Genomic DNA, 26,045 nt, shown 5'->3' on the forward strand with positions numbered 1-26,045 from the left:
GAAGGAGAAAAAAAACGTTATAATTGAAGACTGGATTTTTTGTTTTTTGTTGTGGTTTACTTGACTGTTTTTGTCTCGTCTTTACTGAGGTCATCACAAGGGTGACGGTATCACGTCAGGCTCAGGCTCTAAATGATCAGGCTCGCTCCTGGCGGGCGCAGAGACGTCATCAAAGGCCTTAAAAACTGTGATCGTCCTCGGAGCAAAGCTGAACCCGGTGATTAACCGGGGGAAGACGACGGCAACAGTTCATGTTTAAGTGCTGGTGTTTGCAAGCTGAGCACGGAGAGGCATCAAATCTGCGGTCCCTTAATGATCCCAGACAAAATAGTCTCCTGACACCTCACCCGTAAAGGTCAGCACTGTCCACTCCACCTGGGGTGGTTCAAAACCGCCTCCGTCAGCCCTCAGGCGTTGACATCCAGACGGGAAGACAACTGGTATCCATCAAGTGCAGAGGAAGGTTCTAGGAGCGGAACCATGAGTGTCGAGTTCAATCCTTTAATCAGTTTGTAATTCAATCAGTTCTATGTACGTACACACACACACACACGCAAGCACGCACACACACACACACATACACGCACACACTTTTGCAGCTATCAGGACTCTCTTTGACCGCACTTATCCAAACACATCCCAGCATGAACTTTGATTTTTAACCTTTGCGTACAGGTTAAACTCCAGTTGTTAAAAAAAAATCTGTAAAGAATCTCTGCTTATCTGTCGTCCAAATACTCCACAGATCGGTGTCAGACTGTGTGTGTGTGTGTGTGTGTGTATGTGTGTGTGTGTGTGTGTGTGTGTGTGTGTGTGTGTGTGTTGTTGGTTCCTCGAGGAAATGAAGTTTGAAGTTGTTTGCATGAGATCATTTTTAGCTGCAAAAAGTTTTTTTTTTTCTGTTCAAGTAAAAAAATAAAAAGAGGGGAGGGGGCCTGTCGCAGTGATAGACAGCTGGAGCTTGGATGACTTTGTGACAGGATCCGAATCAGTGAGGCTTTAGTCCACAATTCTAAAAAGCGATGCTTTGTGACGTCACAGGACCCCCGACGCCCCCCCACCCCCAAACTCACTCTTACCCACTCTGGCTTTTGTTAAATACACGGGGAGTTTCACCATTTTCCGAAATATGTTTTTACATTTCGATAACAGTTTCAAAAAGAAGCTAAAACGACCATTTTAAGAGAAGCGTATTAGTCAACTCTTTATAACCTGTTTATTGCTCTGAGACTAAAAGCCACAAATCGCAGAAGCCTCTTGGCCAGATTGAGTAACTTTGCGCTGGTTATTTGTAAAGCAGTGACATCAGAACTCCGGGAAATCACTACTGGTTTATAAGGTCTTGTAAAAAAACAAAACAAAACAACAACTAAAATAAAATAATGTAACTGGAACCCACTAATTGGTGAACTACTGCCAGCAGGCTGATGGCAGCGCTCTAACATCTTCATCACACATGTTTCCAATCTCGCTCTGGGCAGGAATGGAAATGAGTTTATTTAATAAGATGGAGAGTCTTGACCAGGGTTTTGTCCTAATCCTGAAATAACCCCACAAAATGTTCCGACTTTCCCCTCCTTTCTCTCCCTCTCTCTTCCCCCCTCTCTTTCCCTTTTTTTTTAATATTTCTCCTGGGCACACCGCAGCTTCACACACTCACAGCTCTGGCATTTCAGGCTGAGGTGTTGGACGTGTTGTAACTAGTGCGCATCTACAGGTGTCACACATTATCCTATTATTTCCTACTGGAGCAGCTCTTCTGGTTTTATGAACTCGTGTTGCTTTTCAAGGTGTGTTACAGTTTAGGTTGGGAAAAGGAAAAAAAAAGAAGAAGAAGCAGGAATCCAGTAATTCAGCTGCAAAACAGGAACGCTGATGAGGTCATTTGAACCTCAGGTGAAATTAAAGTATCAGAGGATGAGAGTTGCAGAAAATACACCGAAAATAAGAATGAGAGCATCGATCAATTTCTGTCACGGTGACGGATTTTAATCCCTTAATCCTAATCTAAAGACCTTTCTTTCACAGAAAGTCGGCCGCCCCTGACGCTCCAGCTCTGCCGAGAAAGGCTCTGGGCGTTTACAACGGAGGCTCTCCACCTCCCTTCACTCGCACTTTAAATGTTGAGCGAAAACCTCTGCGAGGTGTCAGAGGAGCGGACGCAGCGATGGACTTCTTCTCTCTGCTCGTCTCCGCGGTCGCGGTTTGCGTTGTCAGCGCTGGGATTCCTCATGATGGGATACACTGGACATACACAGGTGGGCTTCATCATTTATGAATGGCATGTTACATAAATCATTATTTTAATTTCTCTAAAAATTTATTCATGTTTTTTTTTTTTTTTTAAAGTGACAGAACTGAAGATGTTTGATGCGTAATACGTGCGTCACAACATGTCCAGTGCGCATTTGTGTGGGTGATGGACGACATGAGGACATTTTCACAATTTTTAAAACCAATATGATACATGTATTTATTTATTTTAAATATTTTTGCACCCGAGTCATTTACATGCTGGGTTTTCGTGGCTTTTTCGTAGCTGAAACTTTGGTCACAAGAGGAGCCCTTGACAAATCCTCTTTATGGTAAATATGTTATTGCATATATGGGGAAATAATGATTAGCTGCAATATCCAGTTGGGCAAGTTTCCACCAGTGTACCCAACACCGTGACCTGGTTAATCCTCCACGAAGAAGAACAAACTTCTTGCAGGAGTTCCTCCCTGAATGGGTTCATCTCGGTCCAGTGGCACTCGAACAACTTTGTGGATGTTTTAATGCCACAGTTTGACTGATCGATGTCATTCACTAATTTCATGCTGAAGAGGGAGCTTTGGACCAGATGCACTGGCCGACCAAGTACCCCGCATGTGGAGGGAAGAAACAGTCTCCTATTGACATCCAGCGGCGCTACGTGAGACACAACCCAGACATGCTGCAGCTGGAGCTCCTCGGATACGATGACCAGAGAGGCAATTTCCTCATGTCCAACAACGGCCACACGGGTAAGACACGCCACTCGAGACCATCAAGGTGCGTTGGTAGGCTCCATTCATCTTTTATATGCCATATTTTTCTCTGTTTTGTTCCATCCTTGCCCCCCCGGGTGGCCTTGTGGTGACGTATTTGTCCTGCCTTTGAATGATGTGCTTGTGCTCTTTTTACAGTTGAAAGTTGCATAAGACTTTTACTTGATTGGCAAAATACACAAAACAAACAAAACGTGTGATTTTCACGTTGTGTGGAATCAGTGGATGCATGGAAGGTAAAAACAAACAAACAAACAAACAAAAACAACCTACATAGAAAAAGCTGAAGCACACCACCACTTCAGGCACAGATTGTGAGATCTTCAGGTTTAAACAACTTTTTTTTCCCTCTCTTTTGTTGGTGATTTCTGCTGAGTTGCTTGACAGCGTGAATGTTTTCCTGTTTTAACCAGTTCAGATCGACCTGCCTCCCACGATGATGATCACCAAGGGCCTCCCTGGAAAATACACAGCAGTCCAGATGCACCTGCACTGGGGCGGCTGGGACCTGGAGGCCAGTGGAGCGGAGCACACCATCGACGGCATCCGTTACATGGCGGAGGTTGATTACAAACTCTGATTAGACAAGAATAGGCAGATGCCAACGGTGTCACTGAAGCTGGAGCGCCACGGCGGCAGTGAAAGATCCACCGTGTCTCTTTGCCCTGGAAATGACAAATCATTGTAGCTCCCACACAGATGGAGAACATGATGTCACAAGAGCAGGAACTCCTTTTGGGTTCTGTTGAAATGCTGCAATGATTTATCACTACCCATCAGGATTATTGTCTGGCGTTTGTGTTACATTTTGTTACCATTGAAACCAGATCTGGCAGCTTTCTCCTAGTCTTTTTTTTTTTTTTTTAATTTGAAAAACAATCCCACGCTTCCTCTGTAGCTCAAGGCGCCTACAAGCTAATTGGTTCAAGTTCCCCCATTCAAGTATCTCTGTTCTGTCTTTGAACGGACCTCAGTTTGCTGGTTCTATGTTTTGACTCCTCCAATTTGAGCAGAAGGTCATCCAGCTTATTCTGGCAGCTAACCTGCTGTGTGTGCCCACCTTGTCTTCCAGCTCCATGTTGTCCATTACAACTCTGACAAGTACAAGAGCTTTACTGAAGCCAGAGATAAGCCAGACGGGTTGGCAGTGCTCGCCTTTTTCTATGATGTACGTAAGCCACAATTACCTTTGTTCCCTTTCCTCCACAGCCCGCTTTGTCTAACTATCAAACTGTTCGTTATCTGCACAGGATGCAGCAATATTTCAGGTATATGGCCCCTGTTTCTGCAGTAGGATGTTTATAATATTAAATGAAAATCTTTGAAGTGCAACGCCGCACAATGACCCAGAGTCCTTTGAAGCGGTGTGACTTTGTCCTGGGGGGAGGCTCCACTTGTTGAATGAGCTCTGGTTTCCGGAGGAATGATCTGCCTCTCCAGCAGTCAGCGCGCCTCAGCTGTGAGGAGTTCTCCCCCCCCCCACACACTGCTGCCGGAGCGGTTGACAGCGCGCGCGCGGGGGGTGGGGGGGTTTCACTCCTCGTAGTTCCTCTGGTGTTGCAGACGCGAGACAATTACAGATCTATTTTACTTTTATATACGTTTGAAACCCTTTGAATGTTGAGGCAGCTCCAGGATTTCTTTTGCCGTCTTTATGATGCAGTTTTTAATGTCATTTTCAGGAAATACCACAAACCCCATTTATGAAAATGCAGGCATGTTTGTAGTACTTGATGTACTTCCAGACGTTAATGAAGGCCTTGACAGATGTGTGTGTAGGCTTGGCCATCAGTCCTCGCAGTGGTAACAACCTCATCAGACAAGCAGAGAATCACAATGTGACAAACATAAATGACATCTGGGTTTTTCCTCAGAATTTGATTTTTTTTGTTTTTAAGTTGTTGAAGTTTTCTGCTTTCTGCTAATTCCTGTTTCATTTTGAAAACTTCATTCTCCGCCTGACTCGTTTTCTTTTTGTCCCTCTATTGTTTTCGGCCTACCTGTACTGACTCTTAGCCAATCAGCTCATTTACTCCTTGTCCATCACCCCATTCTTCCTGTTGGGGTTCATTTAGTTGTTACTTTTGTCAAAGGCTCCGTTCAACCTGTTTTTCAGTCTGTGTTCTGCACAAGATTTGTGAGTTTTGACTTCTGTTTTTTGTTCCTTTTTGGGTGTTTAGATTGCATACAAGTTCTTCATTTCCAGCTTTCTCGTTGCTTTTTTGTTTATTTGGGTCCGCCTCCTTCTGCGCCACAACCCGTAATGAAAAAAATCAAACTAAACTTCCTCGTTTGGAAGAGAAAACAAAACCGAACTGCAGACTGATGAAATCATCCATCCCAGTTCACGCACGGATATCTGGTTCCTGTATACACACTTTTTCTTTGGAATGAGGAATTACGGCAGACATCTTGGATTTCCTCACTGAGCTGTTCAAGTTTTTGGCTGAGCTTATAAACTAAAACGAGTCTGGTTTACTGACAGGACGGACATTTTGAGAACACCTACTACAGTGACTTCATCTCCAACCTGGCTAATATCAAGTATGCAGGTGAGTTACAGGTGGAACTGAGTGAACTAGGTCTGTTGTGATCGTGACCTTGTGACCCCGTGACTGTGACAGGTCAGTCCATGAACGTATCCAGCCTGGATGTTCGCTCCATGCTCCCAGAGAACCTGAACCACTTCTTCAGGTACCAGGGCTCCCTCACCACTCCGCCCTGCTACGAGAGCATCCTCTGGACTGTGTTTGATACACCCATCACTCTCTCACACAATCAGGTGCGGCACCCAGGAAAAACTCCGCTCCACTCATCCATGCTTATTTTGAATTTGTCCAATAACCTTCTCCCGTATTCTTCTGCACTCAGATCAGGAAACTGGAGAGCACACTCATGGATATTCACAACCAGACGCTGTGGAATGACTACCGCATTGCTCAGCCGCTCAACGACCGAGTTGTGGAATCCTCTTTCTTGCCGCGTCTTGGGAAAGGAAGTGTGTAATGTCGAGGCACTGTGATTAAACAGCTGTGCTGGTAGAGAGAAAAGTCTCATTTTTGCCGGTTCCATTCACTTTTTTTTCCAGCGTTTTGCCGGCAAGATGAAATTGAATCCAGACTCCTGAAGATCGAAGGTCTGATCACGTCTCTTGGGAAGCACATGTACTTGGGTGAGTCAAGTCATAAAAGTTGCTACAGATGAACAGACAGAAAAAGCCGCTTTTATTCACCCCACTTGTGCTCTTCAGGTGGACGTCACAACTCCAAGCCAGCCAGATATGGTGAGTGTGTCACTGACTTTGTTCTGAAACGCTGATTTGTGACTGTGAACGATGGACACTTCTTGCTCTGCTTCATGAGTCTGGCTTCTGTCTTCCTCAGAACCCCAAGGTTTGTTTCCGCTGGTGCTCAACTTCCAGGAGAAGAACGCCGGCAGTTACGCCCTCGCCCGCCTCAGCCATCCCATGGACCTGGACTCCTTCACCATCTGCATGCATGTTTTGCCTCAAGTCGAGGGGGTTCACACCGTCATCTCCTACTCCAGCAACGGCAATGACAACGAGTTAATGATCTCCATCGGCGAGGACGGAGGTGGTAAAGAGGTGGGCCTCTGGATCGGCAACGAGTTTGTCAACTTGCCCCACAACTTCAAGTCCCCTGACTGGGCCAACTACTGCATCACCTGGTCATCCCACACGGGCGGCGCGGAGCTGTGGATCAACGGTATGGTGGGGGAGCAGCGCTACTTGAAAAGCGGTTACACAGTCAGCCCTGGCGGGATGTTCATCCTGGGCAAAGACCAGGACGGTTTACTGGGCATCTCGAACGAAGACGCCTTCGTGGGAAAGATGACAGATGTGAACGTGTGGGATTACGTGTTGACCACAGCGGATATCCGGGACCAGATGTTATGCGAGAGGAATAGCACAGTGGTGGGGAATGTGTTGAGCTGGGGGACCACCAAGCTGGGCCTGTATGGAGGGGTGCAGCTGGAGAGCCAGTACAGATGCTCCTGAGAGAGGCTCTGTGCGCTACCTGATGGTGGGGGCTAAAAGGATTTCATGAAGGGTTGAATGTCTCTCAGGCACTTGTATGTCAATAGTTAATGCAAGATGTATCTCAAAGCTTTTGCCTTGTATTGTTTTCATATCTTTGCGGCATCATTAAAGCTTTACAACTGACTTTTGGTTTGTTTCACGACTCCTGCGACATGTAGCACATAAACCTTTTCGCAGTAAGATATTACGTTTATTAAAATTTAAAATACAAGCTAAAAAATAGATTATATAACAATTCCAGTTCTGTTCCAACGTCCAGCACTGTTATGGAGACTTTAGAAGGACTGTTTACGGTTACTAATTGTATGGGGATATGCTCTGTTCGCCCCCGGGGTGTCGGTTAGAACACAATTGACAGGAGAGGGGATGGAGTATTCGGCCACTTTAATTAGGATATAAGCAGGTGGGTACATTACATTCACTCTCCGATGTAGTTGTTCTCTATTACACACTGTCCTCGCGCAGCTGTAGGCTGGCTCCCGTTAGCTGGAGACGCTGTAGCTAGCTATAGCCGCGACGGCGCTTAGCTAACAACTCACCGGACTGACTCGAACTTGACGCGGAGTTATAGTTGTTGATCCTCCATACCAGCTGGTTACATTCCTCTTCACACCTTCCACCACACCGCACCATACACCAAACTATTCTCCAAAAATTATCGCTACCGCTCTTGTTAAGTGATAGAAAAAAAAAAACGTAGCGCTCCGTCGCTCTGAAAGGAAAAAATAATCCCGCAACGCGCGGCGCACTTAAGGTGGCCGGTCACTATTACTAACGGCTTAGTTTATTCTTAAGGTGGAACTAACAAATACAACAATCCTAAATACAAAATAACAGGGACCTTTCTTACAAGCACATTACAATTACCCCTGAAGTGATGACTTCCTCCCCTCTGAATGTTCTCATTTGTCTTCAGAAGGCCGTGACCTTGGCATCCTCCAGACTCTCTTTTCTCTCCCTCAGTGGCAGATCGCCATCGCCCAGCTTGATCTCCACTTTGTTCCTCTTGGCAAACATCTGGCAGATCTCCAGGAAGGTCTTGTTCTTGGTCTCAGGAACCACCAGCCAGATGTAGATGAGCGTAACCAAACAGACGAAGGAAAAAATGATGAAGCTGTAGGGGCCCAGGCCCCTCTGAAGGAAGACGGGGGAGAGAGGAAATATGATCAGCGTGTCCTTGAGATGAAACGTAAATATGCTCAGCAGAGAGAGTCTGGAGACCAGAGCAGCAGCCAAGGTGACGGATGCTTGTTTTTTGGGGTTTGTTTTTTTTGAATGGTTTCTGTTCCACCCTTGTATGTTTTCAGAGATCAAGACACAAGCGAGGCAAACATGACAAGAACATCATTGTCAGATTTGCATTCAAGATCACACCATCAGAGCAGAGACAAAAGAACCTAGCAGTAGACTGGGGCTCATGCCATTCCTCCGAGGAGAAGGGATCGGAGAATATCAGGCGCGTGGAACTGATCGCTCAGCTGGCATGAACTGACTTCCTGACACAACATAAACACTTCTTGGATGATGCCGGGAGTGTGTCTGGAGTGGTTTGTCACCGCTGTGTTTGGAAGTCATGCAGACAAGACTGAGCCCAAACAATAAAGTTGTGACAGAATAATCCAAACACTCGGCTGAACGTCAGTAACACGCCGCGGTGCTTCTCTGTGTCGTGACCTCGTTTTATTGAGCATATTGCGTCAACTTTTATTTATCCGCAAAAAAACAAACAAACAAAAAAACAAAAAAAAAAACAAACGAACGTTATGGAGAGAGCCTCAAAATCTCTTTTAGCAGGTAAATAAAAACAGGGGAAAATGAATACAATGAATGAACTAATTAAGTCAACATCATCGTTTACGATAAAATGTAAAACAGGGAATCAAGATTATGAATATTATTATCGCCATCCATCAGGAGCAGTTAGGGGGTTCAGTATCTTGCTCAAGGATACTTGGCCGTGGTCACCAGGTGACATGAGGATCGAACCAGCGACCCTTTGGTTGCTAGACGGCCACTCTACCGCTGAGCCCTGCTGCTCAATAAACCCTTTATATTTGATGAGATCTTTGTTTTTGCAAATGTTAAGAAAGAAACGAGTAAATTCCAGATGTCATCATGTCATGTCCAGGATGTTGCTGCTTACATTGAAACGACAGCTGTAATCAATTACATTTTTACTCAACTTTGCTCCCTGTTTGTAGAACGCCTTGGGAATTTCGCAACTGACCTCCAGGAAGGGGAAAAGCAAGCCGACGGTGAAGTTGGAGAGCCAGTGGACGGAGCCTGCGACCATGAAGGCGGCGGGTCTGGCCGACTGCCGGAACATTTCAGTGGTCACCACATAAGGAATGGGACCTGCAGAGCACAGATGTGGTCAACCCAAAGCTGGAGATGAATCGTTAGTCTTCAGGGCCACGGCGTCAAACAGTGGACGGCTCTTATCACTCTACATGTTTGCTGAAGTTCAAACAACACTTCAGCTAATGCACCCTTTTGAAAGCAGGGAGAGTAAATAAGCCGGCCAACTCACTGGGTCCGATGGCGTGCCCCATGACGTAGATGATGACACAAGCGATGCTGATGTAAGGCATCCATGGCACGGTGTCCTGTCAACAACAAGCAACAGCACTGACTGCCGGGCTTTTTTTTTTTTTTTTTTTTTAAAAGGAGCAAAATGTGTCTTCAGTTGAGAAGATTTTCCTCATCTGTGCCCCTGCAAAACCATTCTGAAAACGATGGATCCAGTCAGGGTTGCAGCTGGCTCAGTGGTTATGTGATGGTCAGTGTTCCTAACCCGTTAGCGGTGGGTGACTGTGTTTAAACATCATGAGCTCAGCTAATGGAAATGTCAAATCATCGCTCTATCTTCTACAGCGCTGCAGGAGATCCAACTGCAGGATGTGCAGAATTTGGGTTGCAGCACAGAGACTCAAACTTTCAACCTTTCGACAAAAGACCTCACGGAAACGCAGGTGACGTTCAGATTTGAGAGATGTTTACGCATTAGGTGACTCTGCCCGTCACTGACCTCTTAGGAGGTCATGTTTACAGGCCACTTTTTCTTAAAAAATGGAGGAGGGGGTGTAGAATTGGCCAAGGAACAACCCATGACGGTTCCCAGCAGATTCCTTCAACTAGCTAAACAAGTTATTCCCTCCTCATCCTGGGTTTTCCTCGGCGTATTTCCTCTCTACCCTCCCACCCGCACTCCCATCACCGGCCTGTCAGGACATAATCAAACCAGATCCTCGATTCCTCAGAAGACAATTTGGCCCGTCACTGCGGGACAGCGTCAGGACTGAGTCTCATCTATCTGACTCAGCGCCACACTATCCTGAGTGGTCTGCACATTTGAGCAGTTTGATGATGTCATCAGTTACAAAGGTTTGCGTTTGAAATTCTGCAGTCAAGACAGATTTTGATGCGGTTCTGAAATTTGTTTTATTATAGGTTCAATTGTCCTTTTTTAAAAATTTTCCAGATCTTTTTTTTCTCCATTTTCAGGTATTGTTCTTTCAGTTTTTGGATCTCTGCTTCATTTTCCTGTCATTGTTATGTTACTTTCAGGTTATGTTTTGTTCAGTTTCGGACTTTGGCCCGGGCGTGTCATCAGGGGTGAGCCAGGTAATGCATTAAAATGCAGTCACTGTCTTCTAGATGTAATTATCCTCAAATTAAAGCTTCAACTCACGAACAAAGTGGTAGAAAATCTGTTTCCAGTCTGCTGTGAGTGTGTCGTCTCACCAGACACAACAGGACACAAAATATGACCATTTTTGCATGAGGCACCACTAGAGAGCAGCAGAGTAACATGTTGAGGTGGTGAGCTGCACTGAAACTTTCTCGTTGTACCTGGAAGTTGAGAGCGACAGTCAGCAGCGCACAAGCTCCACAGCAGATCCCGAAACCACAGAGGAGGAGGAACCGCCGTCCTGTCGCCTCCACGATGAAGACCTGGACGAACAAACACTGCTTTGTGTTGTTTTATCCTCAACGTTGCCTGACACAGTTTTTAATAAAAGGTACCCACAGCCGCTATGGTCATGAGGACATTCACAGCCCCTGTTCCCACGGTGACATACTGGATGTCACCGTGCTTGACCCCCGCGGAGGCGTAGATGCTGTCTGCGTAGTAGTAGATCTGAGAGAGGATGTTAAACAAGAGACGGACTGAATTAAAACACGCAGGAGCGAACCTTCTGCTGCGTCAGCAGGATTCGACACTAAAGAGATGCGCAGCCCAAACGGCACATTCTAATCTGGGTGAGTTGAGTCCGGGACCGCTGGCCGTCTCACCGCATTGACCCCCGACAGCTGCTGACCCATGTTCATGATGATGATGGAGACCAGCTGCCAGCGAAGGGAACGCTGGGACAGCAGGGAGAGCACTGACAGACGGCCCTCCGCCTTCTCCGACTGATCCTCCAGACGCATCTCTGCCAGCTCTGCGTCCACATCATCCCAGCCACGCAGTCGCTGCAGAGCTGAGAGAGGCAGAACCTGAACCAAAAGACCATTTGCCTGAGCGACTCGCCTCTTGCTCCCTCTCTCTTACCTTTCTGCGCAGTCTTCTCATCCCCTTTCTGGATGAGGGTGTACCTGGGGCTCTCTGGGAAGAAAGGCAGCAGCAGGAGTTCTACCAGAGCAGGGATACCGGTCAAGCCCAGCATGAGGGTCCAGCCTGAAGCGACAGGGAACAGAGACACTTCTCTCTAAACCAGAAGGGCACTCTGACTGCAAAATAATGTTACGTTAAATGGATGAGCCCTCAAATTTGATGGGTTCTGTCTTGACCCGTGTTTTTAAGTTTTATGAAACCAGCTTTGCAGTTTTTGTGTAATCCTGATAACAGCTCTGATAGTAAACACACACACACACACACACACACACGCTAGGATGGGGCCCATATTTAGCTATGAATGATGGAACAACTCTAGCCCAAGTGTAACCCTTGGCAAAGAGACCTGGCCCACCATTTTCCCACCTAAGGACTCCAATCTTTCGCAGATTTGCCTCAACATTTAACCAATTAAAGATCTCCAACAAGCGTTACTGGGGCTTCACTACCTGTGCTGTTGCCCAGTATGTGTCTGATGCCCAGCACTTGAGCACTGAGGATGCCAATGGTGATGAAGAGCTGTGGGATGATGCCTATCGCTCCTCTCAGGTTTTTGGGAGAGAGTTCTCCCAGATACATGGGCACTACGTTGGAGGAGAGACCTGCAGAAAAGATAGAGCTTGACACAGAACGATTCTTTTCCGTCTTGACCCCCCCCCCCCCCCCCCCCCAAAATCATTCCCAACCTGCACAGATGCCCACAATGAACCTGGCCACGATGATGATCTCATAGGACTCTACAGTCTCGCTGATGCCCATCATCACAGCAGGGACGATGGAGAAGACGTTGTTGAAGAGGAGGGTGCCCTTTCTGACAAACAAACACTTTAAATGATGGGACATGTCCACTCTCGGGTGGCACATAACATGCAGCATTACCTCCCCAATTTGTTGACCAGTGGCGCCACCATCAGAGATCCAAAAAAGCCTCCAAGAGGGTACATGGACACAGACAGCGACCACAGCAGGGTCAGGAGGTTCTCCTCCATCTGTCTGCCGTTACGCTCCACGTACGTGGCGTTGTAGAAGTGCTGCATAAACTGGAGGGAGCAGGACAGTACAGAGACACGTCAACACCTCAAGTTCCTGCTCCTTCCTACCTTTCAAGTTCTCACAAATAGTGCTCTTGAGCTCACCAACACATTTTCCCCGCCTGCATCACTTTGCTGTGACTCCAGGATGCAGAGAGAGTCGGCCATGTATATTTAGCTTGAAGCTAACAGCAAGTGAAGCTTCAATTTGAGCTGGAAACAGACTGTAACTCTCCTGGTTTGGTGTTTGGTAAACGGGCGGAGAGGCGTGGGCTGGTTGTTTCCATTGGACGTGCCTGCTTGTTACGCCAAGCTGCTGCGAGGTATCTTCACCAATGGACGTTCTTGGGAATTTTTGCTGTTGTCGTGTTGCTGCAGCTGTTTTTAGCCATCAGTTAAGATTAGCTTCGTGCTAAATGTACGTGGCTGGCCCTCCCAGCATTCTGGAGTCACAAAAGTCATACAGTGGGGGGAAAAAACATCTTTGTGAGCTCTAGACTCTTAAATACTTCAAAGTCCATAACACTTTTTTTTTTTTTTTTTTTTAAGGGGGTAGAGCATCACTTTGGGTTACCGGTGATGGCGAGTTGATCACAGCCACGTTATATCCATACTGGAAGGAGGAGCCAAATGCAGAAACGAGTGTTGCGGAAGCCAGAACCAGAGTTATTCTCTGCCGGGAACATGTGACACACGTGACACACGTGACACATCCATCTGCATGACACCATTTATACATCCTGAAATCTTGACGTGTGGGTTACTCACCCCTCTCCTCTCCGCAGGCTTTCCCCCTTCCTCGTTCTTCTCCATGGATGCGTTTGCGCTTATTGTCAGTTCCAGCAATAAAAGCCGTGTTCTCTGGCGAGCTGCACCGCTGGTTTCAGCCTGCCCTTTGGACGTGAGATCAGAGAGCGTAAGACTGGTTTATAACTTGGCGTTGTTTATCCCGTTCCTGCTGCTGACTGCGCTCCTGTGACTTCAGGAGGTTTTGCATGCAGTGCACTTGAGATATTAAATCCTTGGCTGAATGTTGATATTTTATTGCTCCGCATTGTCACCTTAATTGCCTCAATTGTCCCTGCCATTAAAGACGGTAAACTTATTGCGACAGTAAAGCCGATGAGCGTTGTTATTATTCCTCCACCTGTGGGCTGAGTTTATTGCAACAACACAAGGCAGAATGATGCAAAAAAAAAAAAAAAAATCACGATTGGAAAAGACTTCAATGTTGTAAAATATGAGAATGTATCATTTTTCTACACTGAGGACAATTAACAGCAGACTGGTTATTGATCAGATTCATTTTCTGCCGAGACAACACTTGTGAATCTCTTTTATTAATGATTGATTTCATTTGTCACGTGCCACCTCACCACTACGCCCGAGTCTGTCAGTCTGCCTTTTATGTTGACTTTGTTGAGTGAAACACAGTCTGTGACACTGAGGTCATCTGTAGAAGGTTCTGGGGTTTTTGTGTTGGCTCAGGTGATACCTCAGCAACACCTTGAGGGAATTTCTTCCACCAGGATCCAAGTATGGCCTGAAAAGATTTTGGCGGTCAAAGGTCAAGGTTCCTGTTAGCGGTCCACTTTGCCCACTTTATAGAGGCGTAAAACTGCGTTGCTATATTTCTTGTTGAAAACTGAATTCCTTGTGTTTTCAGTAGGTTAACGAAGCTAACCAAGCTTGCTAATCGTCTCGGCAACATGAGCTCGCAGATGCAGTGACGTGCGCCAGAGCTTTAATTGAAATCATGACATTTTTCCCCTTTTAGCGTAACTTTGATACATTAAATAAATCACACAATGGTCACCTTAAAAAAGGGAAGTAAGACTTAAGCCTCGAGACGTTGTATTCAGACATTATGACGGTGCAAGCTGGGCCGTGGGAATTTAAAACATGATCAGATTCTGACCAGTGGTCTTCCTAGGATAAAAATGTTCCCCCCCCCAGTTGTGAAGCGTGCATGGTGTGGAATCTGAGGCATGAAACAGTTGGTGGATATAATGCTGAACGAGTCGTGGTGCTGGGGAACTTCATCTACCAGGCCGAATGAGAGAACAGAGGATAAACTTACCATCAGAAGCACACCGAGAAAAAAAAAACTTCGGTAAAGTTGGAAAGATATTGGCAGATTCGAACTTCCGAGATCGAAACGTTCTTAAAATACAAACGATGCATCTCTGCTATTGTAGTTGTGCAGACAATGGGCCACAACCGCAATTTAACCGAAATGAGGCGTCTTTTGCATTCGACAATTAACATTGTTTTCAATGTGCAGCGGACGGAGAGGCGAGAGCGCAGGGACCGTCTACAAAGTGCAGCCCCGAAGGGAAAAATATTCAATAACTTCATTATTACACACTGTAGTATCACCAAATTCAGATCAACCATCATGGGTGTGCTACTGGTTATACTACACCACTTGGTTTGGGAAAAAACTACTTTTGCTGATTTTGGGGGAATATAATTATAATTTTTATGGAAATATTGTTCAATAACTTCATTATTACACAGTGTAGACCCACCAAATTCAGTCCAGCCATCATGGGTGTGCTACTGGTTATACTACACCACTTGGTTTGGGAAAAAGTGCTTTTGTACATTTTTGGCTAATTGTTGTTATTATTCTTATTTTTATGGAAATGTTGCTCAATAACTTGATCAATATTAAGTGTAGGACCACCAAATTCAGATCAACCATCAAGGGTGTGCTACTGGTTATACTACAACACTTCGTTTAGGAGAAAATGCTTTTATACATTTTTGCCAATTTTCCATTTCCTTCCTCCGCTGACACCTAGTCAATCACAGCTCGCAGGTACATCTTCTAGACCAGGGGGGGACAACCATGTGCCATGGAGGGCCGTGTGTATGAAGGTTTTCCTTCCAACCAAGTACTTTAACAGGTGATTCCACTGATTAACACACCTTCAGCCACAGAGGAGTGTTAATCAGTGAGGTCACCTGGTAAAGTGTTGGGTTGGAAGGAAAACCTGCATACACACGGCTCTCCTTGGCACATGGTTGTCCCCCCCTGGTCTAGACTCTCAACTCGACTAAATCTAACATCAGCTGGAAAGAGAGCAGAGCAAGACTACTGGTGGAGACAGAAGCCTGTCTGTAGTCTGCACATTAGGAGTGTCTTCTGGTATTGATAGTTGTACTTTTGCTTATAGCGGATGCTGATGAGCTCTCTTTCTTTGTACATTTTGTTTTTGTTGAAATAATCATAAAAAGTAACTCAGCAATTTAAAAGTCTTTTTAGCCATTTGTCAAACAGTCTTTGAGGATGAATTCAATGCCATATTTGACCGCTGTCTTATTTGTCTATGGTGAATTGTAGTCACAAAGGCACACATTGGATTACACTGATGCTCGGCCACAGTACAGACGCGTCCCTAGGATGATGGTTCATCCAAGTATTAAGTATTTAAAAATGTGTTTATGCTAGAGACTGCAAACAACAGTCACTATGAAATGATGGAAAATGTATTCAAAAATCAAAACATAAACATGGGAATGGACTGGCCGCAAATCAAGAACCAGTTCAATATTTCCATAAAAATAATAATTACATTACCCAAAAATGTACAAAAGCATTTTTCCCAAACCAAGTGTTTTAGTATAACCAGTAGCACACCCATGATGGTCGATCTGAATTTGGTGATACTACAGTGTGTAATTGTGACGTCATTGAATATTTTTTCCCTTCGGGGCTGCACTTTGTAGACGGTCCCTGCGCTCTCGCCTCTCCGTCCGCTGCACATAGAAAACAATGTTATTTGTCGAATGCAAAAGACGCCTCATTTCGGTTAAATTGCGGTTGTGGCCCATTGTCTGCACAACTACAATAGCAGAGATGCATCGTTTGTATTTTAAGAACGTTTCGATCTCGGAAGTTCGAATCTGCCAATATCTTTCCAACTTTACCGAAGTGAAAAAAAAACTGGAAAAAAAGGGGAAGAAGCAACATGTCACGCGTCAAGTGCAAACACAAAGCTCCGTTTTGCCACCTCAAATCCACCAAACGACGCTGCCCAGCAACATTCTTATCATGAGTGTTTGATGTTTTCTATTAAATGTGTAAAACTGGTCCCGTTGCTGTCCACTACCTCTGGTGGACAACATGTTTGAGAAGGACGGACGGAAGGAAAAAAAAAAAAAAAAAAAGGCCTCCATTAATTCGACCGGTGAGCGACGGCCTCTTGTGGCGCGGTGCAGCCCTGTGGTCCTCTTTTACTTAATGAATTGAGTGGGCAGGGAGCCAGTGGAGGAGGGAGCAAAGACCCCTTCTTGAAGTGTTTCCACAGGCAGGAGCTGCTTCAATGTCAGCCAAATCTCAGACCTGACACAATGGATTATTCCCCTCAGAACACACGGCCATGCGGCAGCCGTCTGTGGAGCTGTCGCCAAGGACAAAACAAAAAATGGCCTTTTTTTTTTTGAAGCGATCAGCATTAACTATCATCACTTCTCCATTTTCCCAGACATGCAACCCGGTATTACTGCTGGTCCTCGGAGAATGACTCCTGCACTGTGTGTCATTACTTTTGCTGGAGGATAAAATTAGATTTTTATCTCATAGAAGAAGAAAAAAACACGCTTTTAATATTTTCAGAACAAACAGGAGCCTATAAAGTCTCCGTGTTCTGGAAATTATGTTTAAGCTGCCTTCATAAGAGTAGAGTGTTTTTACTGTGTATTGAAAAGTCTGTCGGACCTGATAAAGAGGTTTATTACTACAACATAATACACGACTGGGTTGTTTACAAACCACCAGGAGCCATAAAAGACCAGTAAATCCGCCTCACATGACGCCACCCCAAAGACGACGCCTTAAACAAGCAACCGGCCTCCGCGGGGGTCAAATAAGCCATCACCACTTGTGCTGAAGAAACTGCCAACATGATGAAATGCCCCCTTTCTTCCCTTTTTCCAACAATCAAAGTTGTTAATTTTATTTGTACGTAGCTCAAGGCAGGGTCATTGTGACTCAAGGTCCTTGGAAGGCACCGGGGGGGGGGGGGGGGGGGGGGTGTCGTAACCCTCCCAGGTTGACCAAATCAACAAACGGAGGCGGCAAAGGGGAAGTGAGGCTCATGAGAAGCGCTCGAGCAGGAAGGATGACATGTGATGGCGGTTCATACATCCTGACCATGACGACGGGGATGATGCTGCTGGTTTTATTTTAGTGACACGTCAAACGCTGCTGCGCTTCAGCAACTTCTGCCTGAGCCGATGTGGCAACGGCGCCGTTGGGGAAGGGCAAGCGCCAAGAGACGAGCACCACGAGGGAAGACTGACAGACTGCGTTCACGTTGACATTTTATTAACTGGTTTATTGAACATTCAGTTAATTTCTTCTTATAAAAAAAGTCATACTGAATATACACAAGGATAATAATCACATTAAACAGATAACCAGTGATTTTTATGGTTCAGGAGTTCATAATCATTCAGCAGCAACGAGATACAATTTATTTACACTAAGAGGGATCAAGTTACATGGCCACCAGATAATTAAGTTAAGAGAAAAAGCTCAATCTTGTGGCCACAAAATGATCTATTTTCTCCCTCTGGCATGTTTAGGGACTTAGAACAAGGCCAGTCAATCACACCCGTCTCCATTAAACATTCTTCTTCGACAATCTCACTTTCTGAACCTGCGATGGTCGATAACTGTTGCTTTATGATTCCACCTCGACCGTATCGCTCAGCTTAAGTTGAGTCGCAGGAACCATAAAAAGATAAAACCAATTTACCGTTTATTTATTACACAAACTGAGAATATCATTCAAATTTTTTATTATCATGAATACAACTGAATATTAATGTGATGAGAGTAGCTGCAGACAGTACATGATAAATAAAGCCCTTCATTTGACCTTCATGGAGTGTAACATTTCATAGTTTGATACACAGCACATTAGATAAGCGGATGTATGAGGGACACGTTCAGTCTGCTGCTCCTGGAATGTGTCACCCACTGCTGGTGTGTGTGAGTGTGTGAGTGAGTGTGTGTGTGTGTGTCATCATCATCCCTCAAATGCAGCCGTGTGACTTCCTGTGTATCTGCAGCTCCGACCGACCTGCAGGAGAAAGCAAAGCTGCGTCCATCCGCCGCTCCCGTCGTGACAACGTTCACATCCACACGATGGAGCATCATCTATCAGTCCGAGCTCGGCTGCTGCTGCTCTCTTCACTCTGAGCGGGGGGGTCCTGTCCCGACGGCAGCCCGTCGCGGTGCGCGTGCTGCGTTTCTGCCCGACACTTGGAGCAGCAGCAGAGCGCAGTGCAGAGGCGAGAGCGGATTGGCTGGGTGAAAAATACGAACATGATGCAGTTGGCGGCTCCCTGAGAGGTGTTGCCGATTCCCTGGAAGGTCACAACAGAAGCACTTACGGGAAGAGCAGCAACCGATACTCGAGAGAAGTCGAGAACCAGACTCTGTAGTTACAAGACAACCGGCAAGACACAATGAAAAACTTCCTTGAAACAAACTAAGCCAGCCTTCTGCCTCCAGCGGTTTGGGTAAGGAGAGCAGGAAAGAGAGAAATGGAGAGCGAGACAGACAGACAGATAGACGGGGACCAAGAAAGAGATAAACAACTACAAACAATAATGGCAAAATAGCTAACAAGAAGAGCACCTACCATGACAACAAACCCCAGAATAATCAAAAGTATCAGTATTAGAGTAGTTCCAGCAATGATACTGGTACATGCAATACTGATATTAATGTGATAATGACAATGCTAGTACTGTACTAAAATATGTGTGCCATACTAAAAATACATGTGTGACAGATAGCGTTACTCAATTGGAGCTCATCCTAGTCTATGATGAGTCACTCACATGTAGCGTGACCAGTACTGGGTTCTGTCTGGCTGGAGATCCAGCCAGCAGCAGAACGAAGCGCACTGTGCTCCAGATGCGGAGGACGATGAAGATGACGGGGATGAGTGTGAGTTTGGTATCAGCCATGGAGGAGAAAGGGTGCGATGGCGCCCTGTTAGCCAAGATGGGACGGTACTCGGACAGGGCGGCATGCTGCGTTACACAGAAACCAGAGTTATATATACATATATTTTTAAAAAAAGACAAAGTTTTGAAATGGAAACAGCAACATTTCAGATGAAAGAGAACCAGATGAGGATTGAAAAGTAGCACCTGATCGCTATCGTCGGTTTGGCCGATACTGACGTATCGCAGGTATAACCCCGCACGTTTAATCTGATATTTGTACGCATGTCGTACTTCTTTTTTGTTCCTTCCCTTCCATCCGAAGGGTCACTGTAAAAAGAACTCGGTAATAGGTGCTAACATTGGCCTGCAGACAGTCCAGTATCAGCTTTGCTCTCGTTGACTGATAAAATGCAACGTATGAGAGTTTGATCGCCAAATGTGAGCTATCACAGTGAAGACAAACCAACCACATATGTGGCTTGTACATATTTGAATTCGCTTACTCCTCAATATCGGTATCGCCATCAGAAATCCTGCATCAGTCGGGCCAAAGCTCTGGAACTTTCTGTCCCTTAGAAGAATTCATTTTGCCCTCAAATGGAGCTTAACGCATTTGAGTCTTCATGTATTTAAAACTGCTGCAGGGCCGCTTTAGGAGGGGGGCGAGGTGACCTGACGGGGGTTCTCACCGCTATGTGGATGTGCCTCTTGATCAGGACGTAGAGGACGGGGAGGATGACGTAAGCCAGGAACTCCCAGATCTTTCCAGTCAACAGCATCCACAGGACCCGGTCAGGGGCCTGGATCCTGACCCAGCACCATCCCACCGACACCTCCGACGCGTCGTAGCCAATCTTGTTCAGGCACACGGCTGCGACCGTGATGGCCAGAGGAACGCCCCAGCTAGCAAACCACAACAAGAGTTTTAGAGACACAGCGTCACTTCCCCGAGGGTGAACTACTTATCTTGAACATCTCTACCAACTTCAAGTAAAATTCTGAAGAAACATGTGACAGCATCGTTTAGATCATCTCCATTAACAGACCACACACTTGTTGGTGTTGTGTCGTACAAGCAGCAGTAAAACGGCTCATTATCAACAGCACTGCGGCCCGAGGCCTCTGCTGTGTGAGCGACCGTACGGAACATTCAGGAATCCACAAGAACAAAAAAACAACAACAACAAAATTCAGAGACCCAGAGAGCGTGCCGTGTGGTCGATTCTCTCTCTACATCCCTGTAATCAACACAGACAGCTCATTAATGTAAGGGGGGGGGGGGTCGTCCAAATACATCTACTGACGCATGGACGCCATACTTCTACAGATCGGTCGAAATTTGTCATTGTCTTCATCACCCAGTGGCGCTCCTCCTCTGGAAAAGTGGTCACCAAACACGATTTTATATTTATTTTATTTCTGCACTTCTACCAAGCGGGTACAACCGGTGTGCGTCAGCCGGTTAGCAGGATAACTCACAAGTTGTGGACGGATGACAGAACTCAGGTAGAAGAACAAGTGGTTTGATTTGGGGAACCAGACCTGGTAAAAAGGGCCCGGGTTGCAAGGCTCTTCAACGCTCACAACCCTGCCCAGGAGAAGCTGGGGGCCATGGAGAAATGTCACGCTGCTTAAATAAGAAAGAAAAAAAAGTGTGTGTCGAAAAGCTTTTAGCGGTAATGATAATGCATTTATCTTCCGCAGACTCGACTACTGTAACAGTGTCTTCGCTGGCCTCCCTAAATAAAAAAGACCATCAGACAGCTGCAGCCGATTCAGGACGCCAATGCTCCAGTCCTCGCCACGGCTGGGAGGGTGGATCACGTCACTGCAAGTCCTCAGGTCTTTGCACTTGGCTTCCTGTTGACTTCAAGGTGGTTCTGTTGCTGCTGGTACGTTATGAACCACCCAGACCTCTCAGGTCATCTGGGACAGGTCTGCTTTCTGTCCCCCAGAGTCAAGAACTGAACACGGAGAAGCAGCGTTTAGTTTTCACCCTCCACGTATCCGGGACAAACTCCCTGAGACCTGCAGTTCTTTCTTAGACCAGGGCTGAGGACTTTTCTGTTTGCTGCTGCCTTTTTGATTAAATCAAACCTGAGGCTTCTGATTAAAATCTCATACTGCACCCGAACCTCGGTTATGTTTTACCTGTCTCCTGCTTAGGTTTCACGTCCGTTTCCTACCCAGGTTTCAATTCTAACTCAAAAGGTAGTTAATGTAATTAATGCAATTCTGCTTTTTATGTCGCCTGTTGCTTTTACTTGCTGGATGTTTTATGTAAAGCACTTTGAATTGCCTTGTTGTCCAAATGTGCTTCATAAATAAGCTCGCCTTGCCTCGGTGGAGGGATACGCTCCCCTGCTCCCCTCTCGTCTCATTACTCGGGCTGCGCCACATTGTGTCCTTTACAATACACTGATACACACAACTTGTCAACTGTGGTGATGTTTCCGAGGACGACGTCAATGCAGAGTTGTTGAATTATGTCACTACCGTACAGACTCTCAGGGTGCTCTATTTTTGTCCACACAGTCTCAAGCCTGGCAGGAGGCTGAAAGGAACAGTTTTCTTTCCTACTTTGAAATCCTGTTTGCAGTATTTCTACCACGGTGCGCCATGAAGTACCACAGGCGTTATTAACTGATGGTGTTTTGCTTTGGTTTTATGGCTTAAACGGGTACTTTGTCTGCATCATTCCTGTGTTTTTATAAGGCTTTGGTCTCACTGCTGCATAACCATGTTAATCTTGCACTTGTCAGTATAGGAAATACCACAGACTGTGATGATGTAGTTTTGAGTCTCCAACATGAAGGCGCGTACTCCCAAAAACACACACATTTTGTCTTGTTGGCGGCTGCAAACGGGACAATGGTACTGCGTTATGTTCAGGATGCAGTTTTGTTTGTTTTTTAACATCACGTTTATACATGCAAGAGTTTTCCAGGAATGACGGTAAAAAGGGTTTGACCACATAAATGAATGTCAGCACAACACCACGCCCCGTTACCACGGAAACGTGGCTGTAAGCTGAGACGGCCTGCAGGCAACATTAGCGGTATTTTCCTACGAACGCAACTCTGAACCGTGCTGGGAGCTTAAAAATGTAGCATTACATAACATGGATTTTTTTGTTTTTTTGTTTGGTGGAAAATTAAACTTAGCATAATCACCAATGATTAAAAGAATAAATGCTTGAACAAGTGTGGAATGAAAGCCTCATTTAACAAACACATGTAAATGTAATTTGAAAACAAATACGCACACCTATAAAAAAAGTGATAATAGCTTAATTTTTTGTCACGTTTAATCATTAATGCTCACATTCCTTTACCGTTTATCCATGTTCCATTTCTGTAAATGTACATGAATATATAATTTACAGGCACCCTCTATTACTTTACTTAAAACACAGAGTACAATAAACATACTGGACCAACTATGGCCCAACGCCAATTGTCATCTCTTGTCTCCATGTACATATTTTACATAAAATAAAAAAAATCATAATAAATAAAATAGTATTTGTACTAATCTACAATGCTAATGAAGGACCGGCCAGTAACCTGTTACTGGACCTTAGTGAGAACAACAATGCATCATTAATTTAAACTGACTGACATTCACACATTTGTTGGAAAAGTATTACGTTGTTCCAGCATTTGTTGTTGTTGTTTTTTTTATTATTTTGACAAAGTTTGTCCTCCATACTGGCGCCACGGGATGTTTTTAGGGTAAATCTTTCTTCTTCACGGGATATTTTTAGGGTGAATCTTTCTTCTTCACGGGATGTTTTTAGGGTAAAGCTTTCTTCTTCAGTGGTGCGTGTCTGCTTCACACCTCAAAGCGACTCAACTTGACTTCCTCCAGCTAGCTTAGCATCCACGGGGCGCTAACTTACCTGACCAGGTGGAAAAACAGCACCAGGCTGTCGGCGAGGCTCTTACTGGCCCGGACGATGAAGACGTACAGGTAGAGGGCGATGGCCACGGTCCAGAAGAAGGAGCTGGTGTTGGCGAAGGTGGAGACCGCTCCTTGGACCACGCAGTCCAACGAGTCGGAGCTGAAAACTCTCCAGACTCCGAAAGCGTAGGAGACGGCGGAGAGCCAGTCCGACACCGAGAGGAAGACCAGGAGCCTCCGCGGGGTCGTTCTCAAATCCGCCCAACAAATGTAGGTGAGGATGATGAGGGATGAGCCCAGGAAGGAGAGCGCACACGACGCCAACACGATCACCTGCTCCGAAAAGTACACAACTGTCTGGTTGTTGTTGTTGTTGTTTTCCATCGCTCGCTCTTGTTTCTGAGGTCAAAAATCACAACATACTTGCGGTTCTAACCAGCCCCCCTTCCATTAAAAAGAAAAAGAGAACTCTTTACTGTCCCTGCGCGTCAGTTGGAACCGGAGTCCATGTCTGTGGCAGGAACCAGACCAAACTTCAGCCCGGTGGTTAACCCCTCCCTCCCCGCCTCCCTCCCTGGACAGTCAGCTGCTGCATCCATCAGGCTATTTTTAATGGTCCTAACCGGCGTGAGATAACACATCGGCAACAAATAACTTATTAATAAAGCACATGTTAAACCTCCCAGGCGCTCTTGATGAACACTGACCTCTGTCTTAAAGTATTTCATTTTAAACGTGATTCTCACATGGGAGACGTGCCCTTAAACTCCCATCTGACAGAAAAGTCCCCAAAAGTCAAACTGGGCTTGTTTTTAATGATAGAATTCAGACTGATTAGCATTAATAGTTATTAGCTAAGTTCTGAACATATTGGAATATAAAATCATTAAATGCTCAACAGATTTTAGTACTGTTCAGTTGATTAATTAAATTTTTTTTAACAAACTCATCCTAAATAATCATAACAAATGTATCTACTTAAAATAAAAATGAGGCTGATGTGCTATGTTTTTGTAATGTTTATGTTTCCTTTGCTATTCTTTCATGCCCCCGTTTTGCGCCAGACACAAAATATAATATAAATTTAAAAAAAACATCGTTTAAGGTAATGATTTGACTGATGTACACATTTTTGTGTATGCTCAAGTTGGTTTTGTCTCGTTATTCTTTACTTGGAAATATCTTGGCTATGTCAAAAGTCTTCCCCTGCCACCGTCACACCACCTTTCAAAGCAAACCTTTAACCTTCCACAGGGAAAGGTTGCATTCCCAGTCATCAACTCTGGTCAAGTGAGTTTTGGAAATGTAAGAAGTAATGAAAAAAGACCTACAACTGAGGTGTCAGGTTAATCAGGAGCAAAATGATACAAGAGCCCAGTTTTGAAGATTAGAGCTGAGAAGTTATCAATCAAGCTCCAGAATAATGCCAGAATCAATCAGTCACGCCAGTGTAAGGAGCCAGAGGTCAGCCACACAAGATGAGGCGACCTCTGTTCAAAATAATGAAAAACGTCTGTCGCAAAGTCTCGGACTCGGGCGTCTTTAATTTGAGGCTGATAATGTTTGTTGTTTTAGTGATAAATGACTCGTATCCAAGGAGGATTCATCAGACGAAGCGGAACAAAAGTGTTCCAGAAAACTGTCGTGAGGCCAATTCATCATTTGAACGTTATGTCAAGATCTTCAGGGGCCCATGGTGGAGATGATCTGCAGCCCTCAGCCTGCACATAGCGTTTAAAAGGCACATCAATCTTATTACCGTACCTGACCAAAGTCGCCTTCGGCAAGTCGCCTTTCTTAGTCAATATTTAAACATTCTGACCTAAAATGTGCCGCTGTACGGCCGCTGGTTTGCCTCAGAGTTACAGCCGCCATCTTTAAAATGTCAGTTCTGGGAGGTTTGGCGACACCTGCAGTTACTTGGTGGTAAAAGCAGCTGCGGTTTCCCGGGTTGTGAAGGCAACGAAACCAAAAAAATATTCCTACCGTTTGGCAAAGAAGTCAAAAATAATAAACGTAACCTCTTCCGTGGTCCTTCTAGCGCTCAGTGTGTGTGGCAGGTGGGTCAGTGCACGTGAGAGTGAGGCCTCGATGGCGGTCGGTGCTTATCTGATGAGGTGAGGGGGATCTTACTTATGATTATTTATTGCTCATTCAAAGATTGTGCAAGGAGGTCCCAAAGACTGTGACACATTTATTTATTTATTTATTTATTTTTCTAGAATTAAGAATTTTTCCAGTGGCATAATAGAGAATAAATACCAAAAATTGACAAACACACACACACAAAAACCGAAGTATTGTAAACATTAAAGTCAGCAGCAGCGAGAATTTAATTACCAAGATTTGTGATGTGAATTATGTCATCCAGCGGTTGACTTTAAACGATTAGACAGATTTTTTTATTTAATTTTTTTTTTTAGATGGAAGCA

General features: G+C 45.3%; 3 protein-coding genes across 4 annotated transcripts; 1 reads left to right on the plus strand and 2 right to left on the minus strand.

The window, feature by feature from the left end:
- The first annotated feature begins 2,110 nt into the window (after positions 1–2,110).
- On the plus strand, positions 2,111–7,212 carry ca6 (carbonic anhydrase VI). Its single transcript, XM_086212775.1, has 10 exons — positions 2,111–2,258; positions 2,826–3,005; positions 3,443–3,591; positions 4,102–4,197; positions 5,515–5,581; positions 5,654–5,811; positions 5,901–6,027; positions 6,118–6,201; positions 6,280–6,312; positions 6,413–7,212. The coding sequence occupies exons 1-10, from the start codon at positions 2,168–2,170 to the stop codon at positions 7,045–7,047; spliced, it is 1,620 nt and encodes a 539-aa protein (XP_086068901.1). The 5' UTR covers positions 2,111–2,167; the 3' UTR covers positions 7,048–7,212.
- Positions 7,213–7,456: 244 nt separating this feature from the next.
- slc2a5 (solute carrier family 2 member 5) lies at positions 7,457–15,010 on the minus strand. Of its 2 annotated transcripts, none has more exons than XM_086212776.1 (13): positions 14,819–15,010; positions 13,507–13,626; positions 13,313–13,411; positions 12,587–12,747; positions 12,394–12,518; positions 12,157–12,309; positions 11,645–11,770; positions 11,386–11,573; positions 11,120–11,230; positions 10,942–11,043; positions 9,620–9,695; positions 9,317–9,444; positions 7,457–8,223 (listed from the first exon to the last, which is right to left on the minus strand). In XM_086212776.1, exons 1-13 carry the CDS (start codon positions 14,819–14,821, stop codon positions 8,002–8,004), a joined length of 1,614 nt encoding a protein of 537 aa, XP_086068902.1. In that variant the 5' UTR covers positions 14,822–15,010; the 3' UTR covers positions 7,457–8,001. The 2 variants fall into 2 exon arrangements, with proteins under 2 accessions (XP_086068902.1, XP_086068903.1); XM_086212777.1 differs by having other exon boundaries at positions 13,507–13,631.
- A 3,054-nt stretch (positions 15,011–18,064) lies between these two features.
- gpr157 (G protein-coupled receptor 157) lies at positions 18,065–24,174 on the minus strand. The gene is made up of 4 exons (XM_086212778.1): positions 23,612–24,174; positions 20,400–20,613; positions 19,600–19,794; positions 18,065–19,119 (listed from the first exon to the last, which is right to left on the minus strand). Exons 1-4 carry the CDS (start codon positions 23,995–23,997, stop codon positions 18,907–18,909), a joined length of 1,008 nt encoding a protein of 335 aa, XP_086068904.1. The 5' UTR covers positions 23,998–24,174; the 3' UTR covers positions 18,065–18,906.
- Between the last annotated feature and the right edge of the window lie 1,871 nt (positions 24,175–26,045).

This window comes from Aulostomus chinensis, chromosome 9, assembly GCF_037954235.1.
Source record: "Aulostomus chinensis isolate RoL2024-O1b breed Wild chromosome 9, RoL_Achi_v1.0, whole genome shotgun sequence".
NCBI lineage: Eukaryota > Metazoa > Chordata > Actinopteri > Syngnathiformes > Aulostomidae > Aulostomus > Aulostomus chinensis.